Raw genomic sequence first — 19,212 nt, 5'->3', positions numbered from 1 at the left:
GCGCAGTGCGTCGCCTACCGAAAGGGTGGCCGCTGCACCTGGTAAATTATTTATCCTCAAGCTGTTAAAGAAAATGTGCTCTCGTATTTTTTTAAACTAGCCCAATAAGCCATAACATGGCCATAGCCACTTTTATTCGTACCATAAAATGCAGTACAACTGTAGAAAATGCTGCATGCTTTCAGTGTTGCAGCACCCGGTTCGGCCACCACTTCGACAGTGATCGCGACGGGTGGATACCTTGACGACGATGTCATCGCAGTGCGCCCGCAGCGTGGAACAGGGCGACGAGATGTTGCAGGTTGGTTGGTCCTTTGGTGTCATTTTACATGAAGGACATAAATATTCTTTATGCTTTGTTATAAGTAAATCATGAATCTGAAAAACAAATCAGCTTGGGATGTAAACAAGAAATATGCGTTGTATAGAGGGCTCGGTATCGTGTCTTGCCAAAGATCAGCCGCCGGGCAAAAGTTTGGTTAGCCCTGAAAAGGGCTGTTTGGTGGTGAGAGATGCATTTGAGTAGATAACGAAAGAGTAGTTCCAGCAGGTCTTTGTCTGTCCAAACAAAGAGGGCATAGCTTGTGCGCGACGCTTGACACTGCCAAAAGATGCCATCAGACCAGTGGCTCTTTAACAGAGAAGGAATCGTTGTGCACGTTGCAATTCTTGACAATAGCAGCTTCCAAGCGTGAGCTGGTTTCGAGTAATCGGCAACTCATGCGAACAGTTCCACCATGATTATTCATTCCAGGTGCTGCGGAGAATCGAGGCCTCTACCACCCGCCTCACTGTCGCGGCAGAGCGGACGGCAGCAGCTCCAGAAGGGATCTTGGAGCAGGTGCGCGCCATAGCGCAAGACATCGCTGCGCACCTGCAACAAGACAGAAATTAATTTCATCATTTTATTCATTTGTTTCATCAGTTTCGTTTGTTTTATTTATTTATTGCTTGATTTTTAGTGTTTTAAGTTTCCTTTATAAGTAATACAGGAAGATTTTTTGGTTGAAAGGTGTAATGCATGCACCCATTTTTCGTTCTGTAGTATTTGCCTCTTTCTATTTACGCTTATCTAGCTGCAATGCCAGCGTGCTTTCTTTATTTACACATTTCGAAGGCGCCTAGTCATTCACACTGGACTCATTACAAATAGTTGTCGATTTCTGCGTATGGGTTTTGTACTGCGATATTTATATTGCTTCACTGTGTTGTAGCTTACTGCACTCATTATGAAGCGTTACCGCATAGTGTTTGTACTGTGATATTTTCATTTCGGCACAGTGAGGCTAAGGTGCAACAACTACACTGTGCTTTTTTTTCAGAGCACCAAAGTAGTCACTCTTTAAGTTGCATAGTTTCACAAATGAAAATGACCATCATTGCACCACGCCAGTGATTGGTTTCCTCTAGTCCTCGTTCCAAGGGAGTCATTGCAAGAACAACTTTCACGTGTGACACTTTCTGGGTGCTGTGAGATTGTAGAGCCAATTATTCATGTTTTATGTAGCATTCATTACAGCTGGCAAGTGCACTCACCTTTTTACAATTATGATTCACCTGTTGTTTAGCATCGCACTACAATTGCTGCCGAGAAATGAATGCTTCTAGTCGGCGACTCATAACACTGACAAGGGAACGAACATACCTGTGAAAGTCATACTTTCTTGCAAGGTCACGTAAATGTAACTGCAAGTTTTATGTGCCATGGTGAAAACGAATTGTGTGATGCTGATGTTGCAATGATGCCACATGCTTTGCTACCTGAAGCATGCTGTACTACAAGGTTTGTGATGTACTTGTCATCATAGAGTGTGATAAATTTGACCTATCTATTTTTTGCGCTTTTAGGTTAATTTACGTCTACCATTTGGACATGATGTGACGAGTGTAATGCTGTCACTACACTTGGCGTTACATTTTGTTTGTGTTTGAATCCGCATTCATAACGCTTTACTTGCTTGCCTCGCCTGCGTATTCATGCTTGCACATAAGATTTTATACGCCTAGCACAAGAGATGGCTAGCAAACATATTGCCTCGCTCCTACCAATGTACACTGAGCGTCCGAATGCACAGGATGCGGCGGTTGCGTTCATTCTGGTGTGTTTTATGGAAATTTCGCGCACCTTTTGCTGATGGTGACCATGAGCACAGAGTGCCAATCATATGTACTGCTTCCATCAAGTCTGTCATGACTATGATGGGTCAAGGGATGTTTCCATTTCATATTTCATGTGACATTTAAAGAAAAGGCTGCACTTTCATGTTGCTACCATGTTTCGTGTTGCACTAGGAAAGAAGTACTTTGTGCCTATTTCCCATTACTGTAACCACCAACTATGGCAAAACAAACACATGTTCGGACATGAGTAGAAAGTAACAACTGCTGCATCTAAAGAAAGTGGCATATCACAGGATGCAAACAACACATACAGGCTGTTGTAGCGTCGTATTTCTAATGTTACATGGGGAAAGAATCACTTTGTGATGTGCATATTGTACAAAACAATGCTAGCTTGGGAGCAGCAGCAAATGCAGTTCTTTACAGATGAAGGGGCATGAAGCATTGCCTCACGACTGCTTCACGAGTACTACTGTTAATAAGTGGCAGCCTTGGAGACTCGTGCATAGTGAAGAGGGTACAATTGTTTCCGAGTCCACGGCTGTGGCATTCTACTTAAAGGATTCTTTGTATAAGTGTACTTCATTTGTGATTAAATTATCATAATCTGTCGGATGTGTAGATTTGGAACATTGACCATCCGTATGGAGGTGCACTTGTTGTGTACACAAATTTTTAAATGTATTTTGCGCTGTACAAGCACAGCCCTGTGATAGCCCAAGGGCACTGTAATTTGTATAAATAAACTATATATTATGAAAACTCACCATTCCTGTGTCCTTCAGAAAAGGTTGACAACGGCGCTGCACTGCTGCCTTCCTCTGAGGAACACGTCGTGTGGTGCCAGCACCTGGATGTCTCCTGGCTCCTCAGCTGGTGGCACTTCCGCACCATAATCCTCCAATGTCCAGTCGCCCGCGTCCAAGGCAATGTTATGCAGAGCAACGCATGCATAAATGATTCGCGCTGCTCTATCGGGGCTGTGCAGCAGTGTCCGAAAGTGCTGCAAGCAGGGGAACTTGCTTTTCAACACCCCGATACATCTCTCCACAACATTGCACATGGATGCGTGCTCCCGGTTCCAGTGGCCTTCAGAGGTGGTGCCGGCATGGCTGCCAGGTACTGGAACAAGCAGCCATGGCTCGAGGGGATATCCTGAGCCTCCTATTACAGAAAGTGACAGCTGAGTGCTCTGCCCTAGTTAGGGGTACGCATTACGAATACTAACCAAGCAGATACTCGCCAGGCTGCAGTTGTGTGGCTAGGCGTGCACGCAGTGTGTTATGCTGCCACACCCAAGAGTCATGGCACGAACCAGGGAACCGGGGGTCCACAGCAAGAATGCGAAGTTCCGCGTTGCACACCTGCACTGGGGAGGAATACAATATAGCGCTGCAGATATGCTCGAAATACGTTTTGCCATTCATATGCAGAAAATAATATATGTACGCTGGTATAAGTAGCAGACTGTTTCAGCCATAGGCGTCCACAGGGTCTTGCAATTGGGGATGGTGCAATGCGCCCCCCCTTGTGGGGACGCCTATTGTTCGCACTAATTGATAGCTAAATGAAAACTTGAGGCCCGATATTGCGCAAGAACACCCATACAAGCCAAAGCCAGCTCATGCAATGGATGTAAGTACTTCCGTGTTCAAAATGCTTCCATCGTGTCTTCCCTACAGTGTATCCATTTCTGCTACGACTGCTGCCCAATTAAAACAATTTTGCAACGGCAGACGGATTATGCACACAAACACATGGCACTATCATCATTACTCCCGACATGTCAGACTTCAACGATCTCGTAAACAGTGCCCCGCATGTCCTCTTTTAATCACTACATTACTAGTCATGCCAGCTTGGAAATTAAACTGAACAATTGCAACTATGAGCGAGTAAAAATGGTGACCACAGTTTAAAGTAAAACGTTCTAACGGTACTTACGACCATGACGTTTAGGGCGTAATAACCCTTTCTCGACACGAAGCTCGCCGTGTCGGCCGGGCTGAGTCCCTCTGGCTTCATGATGGCGATCAACGTGCCGTCGACGCACGCTAGCACGCCTGGAATGGCGCCGCGTCGCGCAAACGCCGCCTTAGCTTCATCCTTGGCAGACGGTGCGAAAGGAAAGTCCACCAACTTTCTCCGGGCAGACACGGAAATGATGGCCTCCGTCACCTTGTGAATGGTGCTGCTCACGGCCGACTGTGCGATGCCTACGTGTTCCTCGCGACCAACGCTCCTCTGGAAGCTTCCGGTGCCGAAGAATCGCAGCGCGCACAACACCTTCCTTTCTGTGGAAAGGCCACTGGCTCGCTGGCATCCAATGATATGGTCAAGTTCGTCGCACAAGCTACGCACTGTTCGTTTGGCCAGACGAAAATACTGCCGTAACTCTTCTTCCGTCAAGTCTTCAAATCCATCATCTACCTCGGGTCGTCGTCTCTGCGCGACTGCAGCAGCCGCACAGGCGACACGAAAAGGCACGGCAGAGAAAAACGCCATGTTCCCCAACTGTTGGGAGTGCGGAATCGGATTGAACCGGATACGAAAGATGCTAACTGTCCAAAGCACCTACGTTCTAATCCAATCCAAGCCGTCTGGTAGCCGTTCTAATCCATTCTATCGCTCCGGACGGACTCTCCGTCCGTTCCGTGGCGTTCGTCCGTTGTGGTGGATCCACACGACGGATGAAATCCGTCTTTTTCGCGACGGACGGCGCATCACGTGACTACGCGTCACGGATTTGTGCCGTCCGCGCGTCGTCCGCGACCCCCACGGACGGAAAATGCCGAGCTATTTTTCGCATCCGGATTTTGGGGGTCGAATGCTGCGGATTTAGCCTAGCATGCTCTACAGTCTGGCAACAAGCGTGGCTTTGGGATCTTTCTGAAACAGCTTCATCGTTGCTGACACCATTCGTGTCCAATTCGGACAAAACAAGAGCCTTTGCGGCAACCGTCGTTTCCTTTCGATTTCCATTTTCATTCAGAGTGAAAACACCTATGACAAAATCTTTGTTACACCGATGGCGTCATCTAGAGTGAGTAAAAACAAGCAATTATATTAACTTACGGCCCCTGAGATCCGCCCGGGCCGCCGCAACATCTTCGAGGCCATGTTCAGCCAATACAGTAACTCTAAGCCTACACGCCGAGAATCTGAGTATCGCTTTCGGAAACGGTGTCCACTCATCACGAATACATTGCTGTCGACGCTTCTGGACACAAAGTTAAACCAAATACAATCCTCAGTTTGAAAGTTACGGGCCACACAGTGGACGACGACGACTTGGCAGGTTCGAGGCGGACGGCAGTCACTTCGGGCGTAGCCGCCATCTTTATTTTTCCGGCGCGGTCGTCTACTCAGTCCGTCCGTCGTCTGGATAGGGTGGCTAGAATTCTGGATGCGCTTCGCAGCCGGACGGGCGGCGGAATAAGCGTCAACAGTGGCGTAGCAACAGGGGGGGGGGGGGGCGGGGGGCCGTGGGCCCTGGGTGCAGGGGCCAGAGGGAAGGGGGGGGGGTGTCATACGCCTGAAGACACCCCTTTTTCCGCCGGCTTGACTGGGCGCAAATGGCAAAGAATGCTCCGGTATCCAGTAGCCCGAGCTCATGTACCCGATGCGTTGCGCCGCAGAATTGTCGGCTGCAGCTCTATCAACACCCCATGAAATAATTGCACGAATGTGCGAGCTAAGAAATTTAATTCCCAAAATGGTCGCTAAACTATTCGCCTTAGCGGAATGTTTCATGTGGGGTGTGCCGTGCGTTCATGCTGGGAGCAGGAGTCGCTAAACATACAGTAAGGCGTTGAGGCTCTTGGGTCCCTCCTCCGTTCAGAACGCGCAGCGAAGGCGAACAAAGACAGCAGCCAGAGGGCGTTCAACGAGCGCGCCCGGCGTTCTTACGGCGAAGCGTTCGTTGAGAGCGACGTTGCATAAGTGCGGCCGTCAAACGTCGCGAATGGGATTCTCTGCATCGTCTTTAGACTCGGTGCGGCCGAAGAGTTTGGCGGCAAATGACTCGACAGGCTGTATACAGTCGCGATCGCCGCGATGTTCAGCTCGCTTTTACTTCCCGAACTCTCCCGCTTGCTCCGAGAAGCCGCTGCGAAACCTGCCGTTATGTTTCACGCTTTCCTTCTTACCCTCGAAAGTTTCAGAAAACCGTTGTTATAGTGTGACTTCATGTCAAGTACAGTGTGTGTCAGCTGCACAGAATTAAAAAAGAACGTGAATTTTGTAAGGATATTTCCGGATATTCTATGAAGCTATGTGTCTGTGATTAATTACTAGGAACTCGGTAGCGTGGAAAATATGGCAGGTAAGTGATAACCATATCCTTAATATTCCCCTTATTAGTGCTTATAGAGGAAGTACTTCAATTCCAGAATTGAGGATTCAAAGTCATATTATTAACTCAACAAAAACTTCTTAAACAAAATCGTTTTGGGTGCTACAACCTACAGTACTTCGGCACTGCGGGCGGCGCCTAGTATGGCAGTAGTGAAAGAAATGAAATAGTGGACCAGTCAGGTTGATCCCTCAACCTTCTCCATTGCGAGTGCGGGCCAACAGGTTTCGCTGGCACGGGCTTCATCGAGGTCCTTTATTTTTTTTATGGTGACGCCAAGAATTGACGCGAAGCGTGCTCTATTCTGTTCCCAATCTTTTGGTGGTACCACAGCTAGGATAATCACGTTTGTCCGTATAGCAGCAAATAAAAACAAGGCTTTATTGATCACAATAAAGTGAAGTCGTAATTGTCATAACATCGGCGCCCGCGCAGCAGGGAGGCTGCAGGTGGCGTTTTCCGTTTTCTAATAGGGTGGGGAGATCAGCGTCACTGAGACATAACTTAATTTTCGTTTTCGTTCAGGGCTGCCCACAGCCAAAATACTGCGGGCCATAGTACCTACGACGATTTCTGTGAAGTTGTTGTTGGGCAAGATATGAATGTCGGCCTTCAATTTTCCAAATGCAATGTTGCCGCTAAAATTGGTAAGTAAAACTTTATAATTTTTTTTTACTTGTGACGTGAGCCGTATTTGCGACGATGTCGCATTTGTATTGCTTGCCTAGCCTTACAGTCTGACAGAAGATGTGCACATGCGCTTATCACAAGTTATCACTGCAGCACACTGTGTTATTTGGCGCAGAAAAAAACAGCGTGTATTGGCTTCGAGCTCCACTATGGTATAGCTCCACCACTGGAAAAGCTGGCGCATCGTCGGCGTGTCGTGCTATTAGGGATCACGTGGACATAGCGGCCGCGTCGGCTGCTTCGGGAGCGCCGAAGCGAGCTGAAAAGGAAAGTTTAGGTTCCCTCGTACGCTGCGGTCCTCAATTACTGGCGGGATTTTCCCGCTTCGAGTGTCTCCTTTACAACGATTGAAAGCACTAGAATAGGTAGTGGCTGCCTTTGAAAGCGCGCAACATGGTAGGCTACTGCTCGGTGCCGCAGTGCCAGACTTACGCAACGGAGCCCGGTGTCAGCATTATTCACACGTAGCCGCAGGACAAGAAGCTGCGTGAAGCTTGGCTAGCGAAACATAAAACTGGCAAACGGTCATCGGCTACGACTCGGGTATGCAGCAAGCACAGACGCGAGGAAGATTTCTGCTACGGCGCCCGGTCTGCGATGTTCTGGAAACGCGCACTGAGACGCTCGCCCCGAGTCCGCTGCCCGACTAATGTCATGACGGTTTGGTCTATGAACATGTCGATGCTATATATACTGGCAAGTTCACTGCAGTGGATAGGGAGCGGTAAGAAGCACAAAAAAAACGCATGGCATATGGTCATGTTTGTGTTATGAAATAATGCACTGAATTACAAAAAAAGAAGCAGCGGGAAATCGCACGCTGAGAACACCGATAAACATATAGTGCGACGCAGCTCGAGAAATAATATTTAAACGTCCAAGAATTTAGAAAAAAAGCAGATTGAATCGCCGCGACGTCCGGCACATCAGTCCCGGTAGGCGTCGAAGTCTCTACAATGAAATTATTTTTGAACAGCTCTGATAGCGCCCACGCAACAATGGTTGCTTGTATACTGCCAAATGCTCATAGTCTGCAGCCTAAAACTCATAGCACGATGCGAAAACGCGCACGCGGCGAAAGCGAAACAGTGCGCGCACAAGCATGCAGACGCACGCAGTCGGTCGCTGCGAAGCTGTGCGATCGCTGCATTGAGGCTTCATTCTATTACGCTCCATTTAGATATACAAACACTATAAGACCATATTTCACATAGTTTGGTCTCGGCGTTTGCCTACCTTTCACGCAAGAAGCCGGTTCGGGAGACTAAATCGCGGCGACCGCGCACAGTGGCGTTCACTGTACGTATTCGGTAAAGAGATAGCATCTGTAAATGATTCTGTGCTTTCAGTTTGCCCAAGATTATTATTTAGACAGTAAAAAACTTCTCTCGTTTCGAAAGTACTTACAGAAATGTCCGGGAGAGCTCGCGCGTGGTGTTTTCAGTGAGCGCTGACAGCAAAACCTATGAGGAGCGCGCCGCGTGATCCCTCATACTACGCCAGCGAGGCGCTTCTTATAGATGGCGACTCCGTAACTCCTCGCCGCCATACCTGCTCCATTCGCGACCTCTGGGAAAGAAAGCGAAGGAGAGGGGGACCCGGGGGACGTGCGCGGTGTACAAGGCGGCTGTACTGGTGCTGAAACCCGGAAATTGTCGATATCCTCGCCTTCCTCGAGTACAAACGGGGGGGGGGGGGGTGTGACAGAAGACCTGTGGGCCCCGGGTGCCAGATGACCTAGCTACGCCACTGAGCGTCAACGGCACAGATTTGCGCGGAGCCGTCCGTCGTGTGGATACACCATTATGGTGGATCCACACGACGGTCGAAATCCGTCTTTTTCGTGGTGGACTGCGCATCACGTGACTACGCGTCACGGATTTGTGCCGTCCACGCATCGTCCGCGACCCCCACGGACGGAAAATGCCGAGCTATTTTTCGCATCCGGATTTTGGGGGTCGAGTGCTGCGGATTTAGCATAGCATGCTCTACAGTCTGGCAACAAGCGCGACTTTGGTATCTTTCTGAAACAGCTTCATCGCTGCTAACCCCATTCGTGTCCAATTCGGACAAAACAACAGCCATTGCGGCCAACCGTCGTTTCCTTTCGATCTCCATTTTCATTCGAAGTGAAAAACACCTATGACAAAGTGTTTGTTACACCGATGGCGCCATCTAGAGTGAGTAGAAACAAGCAATCATGTTAACTTACGACCACTGAGATCCGCCCGGGCCGCCGCAACATCTTCGAGGCCATGTTCAGCCATAACAGCCACTCTAAGTCCACACGCGGAGAATCTGAGTATCGCTTTCGGAAACGGTGCCCACTCATCACGAATATATTGCTGTCGAAGCTTCTGGACACAAATTTAAACCAAATACAATCCTCAGTTTGAAAGTTACGGGCCACACAGTGGACGACGACGACCTGACAGGTTCGAGGCGGACGGCAGTCGCTTCGGGCGTAGCCGCCATCTTTATTTTTCCGGCGCGGTCGCCTACTCAGTCCGTCCGTCGTCTGAATGCGCTTCGCAGCCGGACGGGCGGCGGAATAAGGGCCCGTACATGGTCGCTCCGCCCGTCCGTTCCGCCCTCGCCCGGCCGCGTGCGGAAACCCGAAAGGCGGAAGGTGTCGCAAAATTCGATGCACGCTCAATCCGCACGACCGGAACGCACGCGCACTCCTATTGGGCGACGCGGCCTGTTGACAGCTGGCAACCGTTCGGCGGAGCAAAGGTGTTCAAGGTTGGCAACGACCTTTGACAGCAGACGACACTGGCATATTTTTGCAGATCTGATTTCAAGTTTCCGCGTTCCGGTGAAAATGCCACTCTAGGCTGCCACATTCTGTTCTTCAGCCGTATGTGTTGCATTGGCACCGTCATCCTTCTTCGAAACATTGCACAGTCGTCTTATCTGCGCCACCTTTTACAGATGTATTGCAATCGCATCACGTCGCAGCACGCGACGTATTCTCGGATGATTACTTTCAGTGCACGCTGCCTTGGCTGGTTGAACAAAACCTCTCTAATTATCCAACGTGATGCGTTCTACGTCACGCGAAACTGAGAGTGTCGCCGGAAGCGCGGTGGCGCGGTTTCTGTAGTGCTAGTGACAGCTTGCAAGAATACGGAACACACGCACATCTGTCGCGGAATGCATTTGCGTAGGTCGCCAAGACGCACCTTTTTACCACTGAGCACGCGTGTGAGGCTCCGAGTACAGCTTGCTGACACGCTTGCTCGTGCTTTTTTTTTTTTTTTCACTCTGCCAATTTTAAGAGAGTGCTTAAAGCAGTTGGATTCATGGAATGCATTTTCCTTAAATTATTTGCTCAGCGATGACTGAAGTTCTCACCGTGTGCAAAAAAAAAAAAAGTTATGCATAAGTGGTTAACTTCATGCAGCAAGGAATTCAAGGTTAAGCAGTGAATCTACAATTCATTATGACTGGCTTAAAGCAATATGTATGTATAGCGGTGACCTTATGCAGATATATGCATACTCATGAGATATGTTTCCAAGGGGAGTACTTATTTGAAAGCATATAATTTACATTGCTGATAGGAAAACTTATTTTGAGTGAAATCAAACAATTGCATTCTTTTTTGCCAGCCTGGCTACCCAATATGTTGCCACCTTACTACTTAACATACCTAATTTAACATTTCAACAATGTACAAACATTACCAAAGCACACAAAATTAAGCAGTACCTTGACAGGCATGCTCCCTCTCTCACCCATGGCACCAAACAAGGATATTCGACTTGAGATTGTTTGATACTGTCGGCATCATACATGCGTGTTCTATTTTGATTACTCTACTTATAAAAAATAAGCTCTAATCAGGTTATATGAGTTAGTTGGGCATGAGCTGCATGTTGTTTATGTATTTATGTAGTAACAACCTTGCTAGCTCATGCACAGCCATATTTTAGGAAAATGAAAAATGCATAGCATAACATAAACAGCTGGCTAGTGCCTGTATTTATTTGAGAGCAAACCGACATTATCAAGTGTAGCTTAGCAGTGAGCTCAGTGACCTCTTGTGGTGTGAAAAGGTTGATGTAGTTAGTAGTTTTGTGTTTGTCTTTCTTACTTAGTTGCTGTTTTAACATGCACATGACAATGAAATGAAGGTGCGTAGGGCAGAAGACAGGGCCACGCAAAAAGCGAGGAAACATTCTTTGTCATTTTTTTATTTCCATAACAAACCAGCGAATAGTTCCTTAGGTTCAGTTTTGTGAATAATGCACAAGGTGTTCTGCGTAAAACTGAAAGATAGTAGTGCTCTATTACCTATACACTATTTGGGTAGCCAAATGAACGATACTCCCATTAGCACTGTGAGAGCACAGAAATTTGCAGTCAAGAGGCCGCAGTGGCTCAGCCTCTGTGCCAAATGTAAAATTGTTCCAAAAGAAAACATGCATACTGGTGAATTGGGTATGCATTCACATCTGCTATTCAAATCCACACATCACAAGTAATCTTTCATTCCTTGGCACATTTCTCACCATTGTACAGACTTTGCTTCAGCGCTCTGTGTGTGCAGTAATATAACTTGGTAAATCAAAGCTGCGGTTATTCAGTACACTGAAAGCAACTTTGCGTGTGGGTTAGATAAAATAATGCTCCTACATATGGGTCAGCTTAGTATTATCAGCCGTTTTATTTACTAGTTCACTGTTACGCCTGAACTATACGGTGCCACTGGACAATGCTGTATCCCTGTAGGCACGCTAGAACAGCTTGGATATGCACAAACAATCCTTTACATCGCACTTAAATTAAGGTGGTGTAGATTTGCTGTCACAATGTGCTTGTAAGCATAACTGCCGAGCATTCAAAAAAGTGTTTGAAATGTAAGGGTGGATGCTCAGGTTTGCAGGTGTGACATTTTACATTTATAGTGCAAGGACACACCGATGAACAGGAAGGATACCACACAAATCCTCGTGTTGTGACCTCGCAGTCACAATGCAAGTAGTTTTCAGTGGTGTTTAGCTATAAACATGTGAAGCAATCTGTAAATTCAAAACTGTATTAAGTAAACTGAGACACCATGAAAAGCAACATAACACTACGGTGTACACATTTTTGTCACATCAGCTCTTTGTGGTGCAGGTCAAATATGTATACAAGCTATTTGTAGGAAGTAGGAAGCCTATCCAATATAAACAAGAAACTTGCAGGGAAGGTAATCACAACAAACCAGCTGAGACGGTGGTACTATTCTACTTGTTTTCGTTTGTGATAGCACAAGTGTTCCCACTTGTGCTGCTGGATGGTTGCGACTGATATGCTCGCGAAGGTTTGGGTCATTCACATTTCAAGGGATGAGTAACTGTTACATACGTAAATCATCTTCCTCTGCATGCAGCCGCTGTTGCTGGCAGTCGATCCCGTAGCCACATGCTTAGCAGCCCGACACCACAACCACTAAGCAATCACGGCTCACTGCTCCTCAGGTTGTGCAATCTGTGTGGCTGTATAAAAGCACTGATGTAACACGTGTTTCAGTGGGGTCCAACTACAGCACAGAAGTTGTGGTGCAGCTCTTCCTAATGGCAACATGTGTTGCAGCTGGGATACAAAGAGTTGAGCCTTTGTATCCGATGAGCATATGGTAAGTGGAAACTTTGTTTCCACTTCTAAAAATTTTTGAGTATGTTCTAAATGACATGAGCCAATGTTGTAATGCTATTTTAATTTTTATAATAGCTGTACACGTTTGTGTACATCAAGTACACCATGAAATAACAGTCATCGGGGTATGCTTGAAAGGCACCTTCAGCATCTGCACTTCAAACCACAGCTATGTCGTAGCCATTGTAGGTGAAACAGCAGTAGTCAACGCGAAATTGACCGCCACTTTAGCAGTTTGCATGCAAACACACATTCATGTGGTGGCAGTGTTTATTTTGGTTACCTGGCCCAGGCAAGTAATGTGAATAAGAGAACAATTATGAAACATCATTAGCTTAGTGAGGCCCAAAATACTAATTCGGGTAACTATTAATAGCAGTAGTCGAGGGCACGCTTGAAAGGCATCATTAGCAGTCTGCACGTCAAAGCGCAGTCAAGTCGTCGCCACTGTTGGTGAAACGGCAGCACTCAATGCGAAAATGACAGCCACTGTTGGCAGCTTGCATGCAAACACACATTCATGTGGTGGCATTGTTTATTTTGGTTACCTGGCCCAGGCAAGTAATGCAAATAGGAGAACAATTATCAAACATCATTAGCTTAGTTAGGCCCAAAATACTCAGTCGGGTAACTATTTATAGCAGTAGTCGAGGGCACGCTTGAAAGGCACCATTAGCAGTCTGCACGTGAAAGCGCAGTCAAGTCGTCGCCACTGTTGGTGAAACGGCAGCACTCAATGCGAAAATGACAGCCACTGTTGGCAGCTTGCATGCAAACACACATTCATGTGGTGGCATTGTATATTTTGGTTACCTGGCCAAGACAAGTAATGCGAATAGGAGAACAATTACCAAACATCATTAGCTTAGTTAGGCCCAAAATACTCAGTCGGGTAAATATTAATAGCAGTAGTCGAGGGCCCGCTTGAAATGCACCATTAGCACTCTGCACGTCAAATCAGTCATGTCGCAGCCATTGTTGTATTTGTTTAGCTCACGGCAAGTAACACCAATGTAAGCACAATTATTCACCCTGAATAGCTTTGCTAGCATTGTTTGTACTAAAAAATTCTGAGTGAAGTTGAATGTGTTTTATTGAGGCAATTATTTAATTCACAAGCCATCGGCATAGTGATCGACGGCCAGGTTTAAACAATGACATTTGTGAAGTAATAAATGGTGAAAGTTGCAAAAGCTATCAGTGCACTGCTTTGCTGAGCTCCATTTACTGAAAAATGTCTTTGCAACGACAAAAGCATCAGACAGGAAATGACACCCCACTGCACAATGTTATTCGTGTTGAACTTTTTTGCCATCATATGTGATGGGCAGCGAAACCATCCGTTTACTAAGACTGATTGCATGAAAAATGCAACAGCATAGCAAGGTGTAGTTTCACAATATGGCACCCTTTCATGTGCACTTCTGGCGAGCTGCCACATGCACTGATGCATAAACATGAACTGAGGTAAGAGGCTAAGTTGCTGTGGAACCCCCATGACGCCTTTAAGAAAATCTATCTCTAAACCTTTCTGTTTTCATAGGCGATGAAAATCTGTTTTGAGCAAGTTGGTTAATCACACTGCAGCAACAACACAAGAAGCAAGGACAGAAAACACAGCGAGTAGGCAGACTGAGAAGACGAGGTAGACCAGTGAGAAAGGTTTTAATGAGATGGAAGAGGCCTGCCCTGCCGTGTACATGAGTTAGTGCTTTGAATGAGATTGGTTTATGAAACTGTGTAATGACTTTCCTGAAAGAAAACTAGCAAAAGCAAATGCTAATATAATATAAAAGGACAGAAATAATGGTAAGCGCAAGCACGCATGGAAACAGGCACGTACTCACACACAAATGCGAGAACTAAGAAGAACTCCAACGTAAACAAATCTGGGAAATAGAAAAAAAATTGACAAACGCAAGAAAACATACGTTTACAAACAGACGCGGGTCGAGGTATTATAGGAGCGGGTTCACAAGCTGCTGTGCTTACCTTCTCATATGTTTTCTTTTTTAACCGTTCTCTTAATACCGTCTCGGGAAATTTTAATTGCATTCATGACATTAGTTCTCTCAGGCGCGTCCACATTTCACGACAGCGCTGAACGTCTTGACGTATGCAATTATAATGTTGTTCCCTAATTTCCCCCCACCGATAGAAGCATCTTTAACCGTGCAGTAACAACTTTTGAAACAAACGATAGATGTACGAAGCAGAAAAGGCCGGTGTGATAGGGCTTCTCTATCGGGCTACTACATAAGAAAGCGCAATCGGCAACACTTATGCTCAGCTCACTTCTGAGCACACGAACATCGCGTAGTACGACCACATCTACACCCAGTAACGCTGCAACAAATCGCACATATATATCACGATTTGTAGCTCGCAAACGCACTTCATAACAGCAAGAGCACAGCTCGAACGACGCGGTCACCACAGCGCATCGCAGCCGGCAAAACGGCTCGTACACAGTACAGCACACGCAGAATGGCAGCGATAACTAGGCGATAAAAACTTATCGCTACTGATCGTATCGTTACTTCTGAAAGTTGCGAAGGGCTGGCGTTCACCACTCCGCGGCAACGATCCGCATACACAGAGCAGAAACCAAACGTGTACGGTGGGTGCGCCAATCGGACGCTACTTATTTCGCCACGCCTTGAACGTGTGTGCTGCTCAGAATGCACGTGTATGTGATGGAGTTCTCGTCTGCGACGCACACGCGAAGCATGGCACAAGAAATCACGAAGTCGACGGCTTGAAATATTTCTTCCGACGCTCTCGTAAACACAACACACACTTCCTGCGCTCCGTCTGTTTCTGTTGGTGATCGCACGCACTGATGAGGTCTGGAAGCGTACACCGGCTTGCTTCTTCCGATGACTATCTCCGTGGGTGCCACATATCTCTGGTAAAAATCACAAACAGGAGAAAAAAATAGACTGTTTCTGACGCGGCTGTAGCCTAGGCCTTGCGTCCCTGCTTCGCTTCGCTTCGAGCACGCGCCATGTTTGCTGTGACGACAGCCGAACTATCCGCCTCGGACCAGCCAATGAGAGACGAGCAGGCGGCCGGACGGGAAACTTGCGTCCGCTCGCATAAAGAGATTCTATAGAAGGAAATTGAAGAGTGGCATTTAAGTGCAGTGCAGTAACTGTCTCTCCGCAGAGGACACCTCAACCGCGCTGCACAGGGGGAAAAGGGAATTAAAAGATAGGTGAGGAAGAAAGGAAAAAAGCCCGGCGGCGTCAGCCGCCGCGGTAAGGCCGTGGGTGGGTCATGTTTACAGGCGGCTTTGAAGTGCCGCGTCCTCGGCGAAGGCCAAGAGGGCGCGGAAAAGGCGCCTGTGATACGAAATGCAGCCCGAGGGATGCAGCAGGTCGTCCAGCGTAGCACACGGTAAGTTTAGCGCACGGTACACTTGCGCAAGAGCAGATCGTGCGGGCGAGAGAGCAGGGCACTCACACAGCAAGTGTTCCAATGTCTCGGTCGCGCCGCAGTTGCCGCAGTCCTCGCAGAGGGGAGAGGGGGCTGCTAGCAGACGATGCTTTCTCTCGGCGGGCCACACGGAGCGGGTCCGTAAGGCGAGGAGGAAGGCGCGCTCGCGCCTAGTGAAGCCCTGCTCGTCTCTCATTGGCTGGTCCGAGGCGGATGGTTCGGCTGTCGTCACAGCAAACATGGCGCGTGCTCGAAGCGAAGCGAAGCGGGGACGTAAGGCCTAAGCTACAGCCGCGTCAGAAACAGTCTATTTTTTCTCCTTTTTGTGATTTTTACTGGAGTTATCTGGCACCCACGGAGATAGTCATCGAAAGCAGCAAGCCGGTGTACCCTTCCAGACCTAATCAGTGCGTGCGATCGCCAACAGAAACAGACGGAGCGCAGGAAGTGTGCGTTGTGTTTACGAGAGCGGAGGAAAAAATATTTGAAGCCGTCGACTTCGTGATTTCTTGTGCCATGCTTCGCGTGTGCGTCGCAGACGAGAACTCCATCACATACACGTGCATTCTGAGCAGCACACACGTTCAAGGCGTAGCGAAATAAGTAGCGTCCGACTGGCGCACCCAGTGTACACGTTTGGTTTCTGCTCTGTGTATGCGGATCGTTGCACGAAGTGGTGAACGCCAGCCCTTCGCAACTTTCAGAAGTAATGATACGATCAGTAACGATAAGTTTTTATCGCCTCGTTATCGCTGCCATTCTGCGTGTGCTATACTGCGTGAGAGCCGTTTTGCCGGCTGCGATGCGCCGTGGTGACCGCGACGTTCGAGCTGTGTTCTTGCTGTTATGAAGTGCGTTTGCAAGCTACAAACCGTGATATATATGTGCGATGTGTCGCAGCGTTGCGGGGTGTAGAAGTGCTCGTTCTACGCGATGTGCGTTTGCTCAGAAGTGAACTGTGCAGAAGTGTTGCCGATCGCGTTTTCATATTTAGTACCCTTACAGATAAGCCCTATCACCCCGGCCTTTTCTGCTTCGTACAGGCACGTACCCAGGATTTTTTTTCGGGGGGGGCCCACCACCTCCATCATCATCATCATCATGTTTTATGTCCACTGCAGGACGAAGGCCTCTCCCTGCGATCTCCATTTACCCCTGACCTGCGCCAACCGATTCCAACTAGCGCCCGCGAATTTCCTAATTTCATCGCTCCACTTAGTGTTTTGTCGCCCTCGATTGCGTTTTCCTTCTCTTGGTACCCATTCCGTAACCCTAATGGTCCAACGGTTATCTAACCGGCGCATTACATGACCTGCCCAGCTTCATTTTTTCCTCTTGATGTCAATTAGAATATCGTCTATACCTGTTCGCTCTCTGATCCAAACCACTCTCTTTCTCTCTTAACGTTATGCCTAGCAATCTTCGTTCGATCGCTCCTTGCGTGGTCCTTAACTCGCTCTCAAGTCTCTGCCCCATATGCACTGGCAAAATGCACTGATTGCACACCTTACTTTTCAATAATTATGGTAAGCTTCCAGTCGGGAGCTGGCAATGTCTGCCGTATGCGATCCAACCTATTTTTATTCTTCTGTAAATTTCCTTCTCATGATCAGGGTTCCCTGTGATTAATTGACCTAGGTAAACGTACTCCTTCACAGTCTCTAGTGGCCGACTGGCGATCCTGATCTCTTGTTCCTTTGCCCGGCAATTTATCATTATCGTCATCTTCTGCATATTAATATTCAACCCCACTCTTACACTCTCTCTGTTAAGGTCTCCAATCATTTGTTGTAACTCGTCTGCATTGTTGTTGAATAGAACAATGTCATCGGCAAACCGAAGGTTGCTGAGATATTTGCCGTCGATATTTACTCCTAAGCCTTCCCAGTTTAATAGCTTGAATTCTTCTAAGCACGCAGTGAATAGCTTTGGAGAAATTGTTTCCGTGTCTGACCCCTTTCTCTATAGGTATCTCCCTGCTTTTCTTGTGTAGAATTAAGGTAGCTGTAGAACCTCTGTATATATTCTTACGCGAAGGACGAGTCAGTAAGACGAGAAACTATTTACAGATTATATTTACAACAATGGTTGCAGCGCTGACCGTTTAGATTCACAGCGCGAGCCCAGTTCGTTCTTCCTTCTCTTTTCTGGAGTGATGGCGCCCACGTACCTCATTCACACAAACAAATACCACACGCATGTAGCAATATTTTTCAAGCTTTTTACGTAAGCGTTCTGTAGTCCTTAATTACGTAGTGCCTCTAGACTGCTGGTGTCTCTACTGAATCAAATGCATTTTCGTAATCTCTATAAGCCACATAGAGAGGCTTATTGTACTCTGCAGATTTCGCGATAACCTGATTGATGACATGGATGTGATCCATTGTAAGGTATCTCTTCCTGAAGCCAGCCTGTTCCCTTGGTTGACAAAATCCAGCGTTGCCCTTATTCTATTGGTGATTATTTTGGCAAATATCTTATATAATACTGGGAGCAAGCTAATGGTCCTATAATGTTTCAATTCTTTAACGTCTCCTTTTTTGTGGATTAGTATAATGTCTGCATTCTTACAGTTTTCTATGACCCTTGCAGTCGATATACACTTCGTATAAAGAGTCGCCAGTTTTCCAAGCATTATGTCTCCTCCATCTTCGATTAAATGGACTGTTATTCCACCTTCTCCTCCCACTCTTCATCGTTTCATGTCTTGCAGGGCCCTTCTGACCTCATCGCTAGTTATAGGAGAGTTTCTGTATCCTGTTCATTACTGTTTCTAAGTGAGGTATCGTGACTGCTCTGGGTACTGTATACAGGTCAGCTTAGAATTTTTCCGCTGCTTTTACTATATCTTCGAGATTGCTGATGATATTATCCTTCTTATCTTTTAGTGCATACATCATGGTTTGTCCTATTCCAGGTTTGTTTTTTACTGATTTCAGGCTGCGTTCATTTTTTACGGC

The 19,212-nt window shown here is 47.2% G+C and overlaps 1 protein-coding gene across 1 annotated transcript; it reads right to left on the bottom strand.

Moving 5' to 3' along the window:
• Positions 1–2,902: 2,902 nt before the first annotated feature.
• On the bottom strand, positions 2,903–4,626 carry LOC135914748 (putative nuclease HARBI1). Its single transcript, XM_065447671.1, has 3 exons — positions 4,066–4,626; positions 3,350–3,485; positions 2,903–3,243 (listed from the first exon to the last, which is right to left on the bottom strand). The coding sequence occupies exons 1-3, from the start codon at positions 4,624–4,626 to the stop codon at positions 2,903–2,905; spliced, it is 1,038 nt and encodes a 345-aa protein (XP_065303743.1).
• Between the last annotated feature and the right edge of the window lie 14,586 nt (positions 4,627–19,212).

Source organism: Dermacentor albipictus, unplaced genomic scaffold (assembly GCF_038994185.2).
Source record: "Dermacentor albipictus isolate Rhodes 1998 colony unplaced genomic scaffold, USDA_Dalb.pri_finalv2 scaffold_14, whole genome shotgun sequence".
NCBI lineage: Eukaryota > Metazoa > Arthropoda > Arachnida > Ixodida > Ixodidae > Dermacentor > Dermacentor albipictus.
The sequence above is the reverse complement of the archived record's forward strand: the minus strand, read 5'-3'. Positions and strand labels throughout refer to the sequence as shown.

Bases quoted from the DNA above. Each gene is read 5' to 3' on its own strand.
- LOC135914748 (XM_065447671.1), bottom strand. From the start codon at position 4,626: ATGGCGTTTTTCTCTGCCGTGCCTTTTCGTGTCGCCTGTGCGGCTGCT. The intron at 3,486-4,065 runs GTAAGTACCGTT...TCCCCAGTGCAG, and splicing joins ACGCCCTAAACGTCATGGTC to GTGTGCAACGCGGAACTTCG. The intron at 3,244-3,349 runs GTTAGTATTCGT...TGCTTGTTCCAG, and splicing joins GCCTGGCGAGTATCTGCTTG to TACCTGGCAGCCATGCCGGC.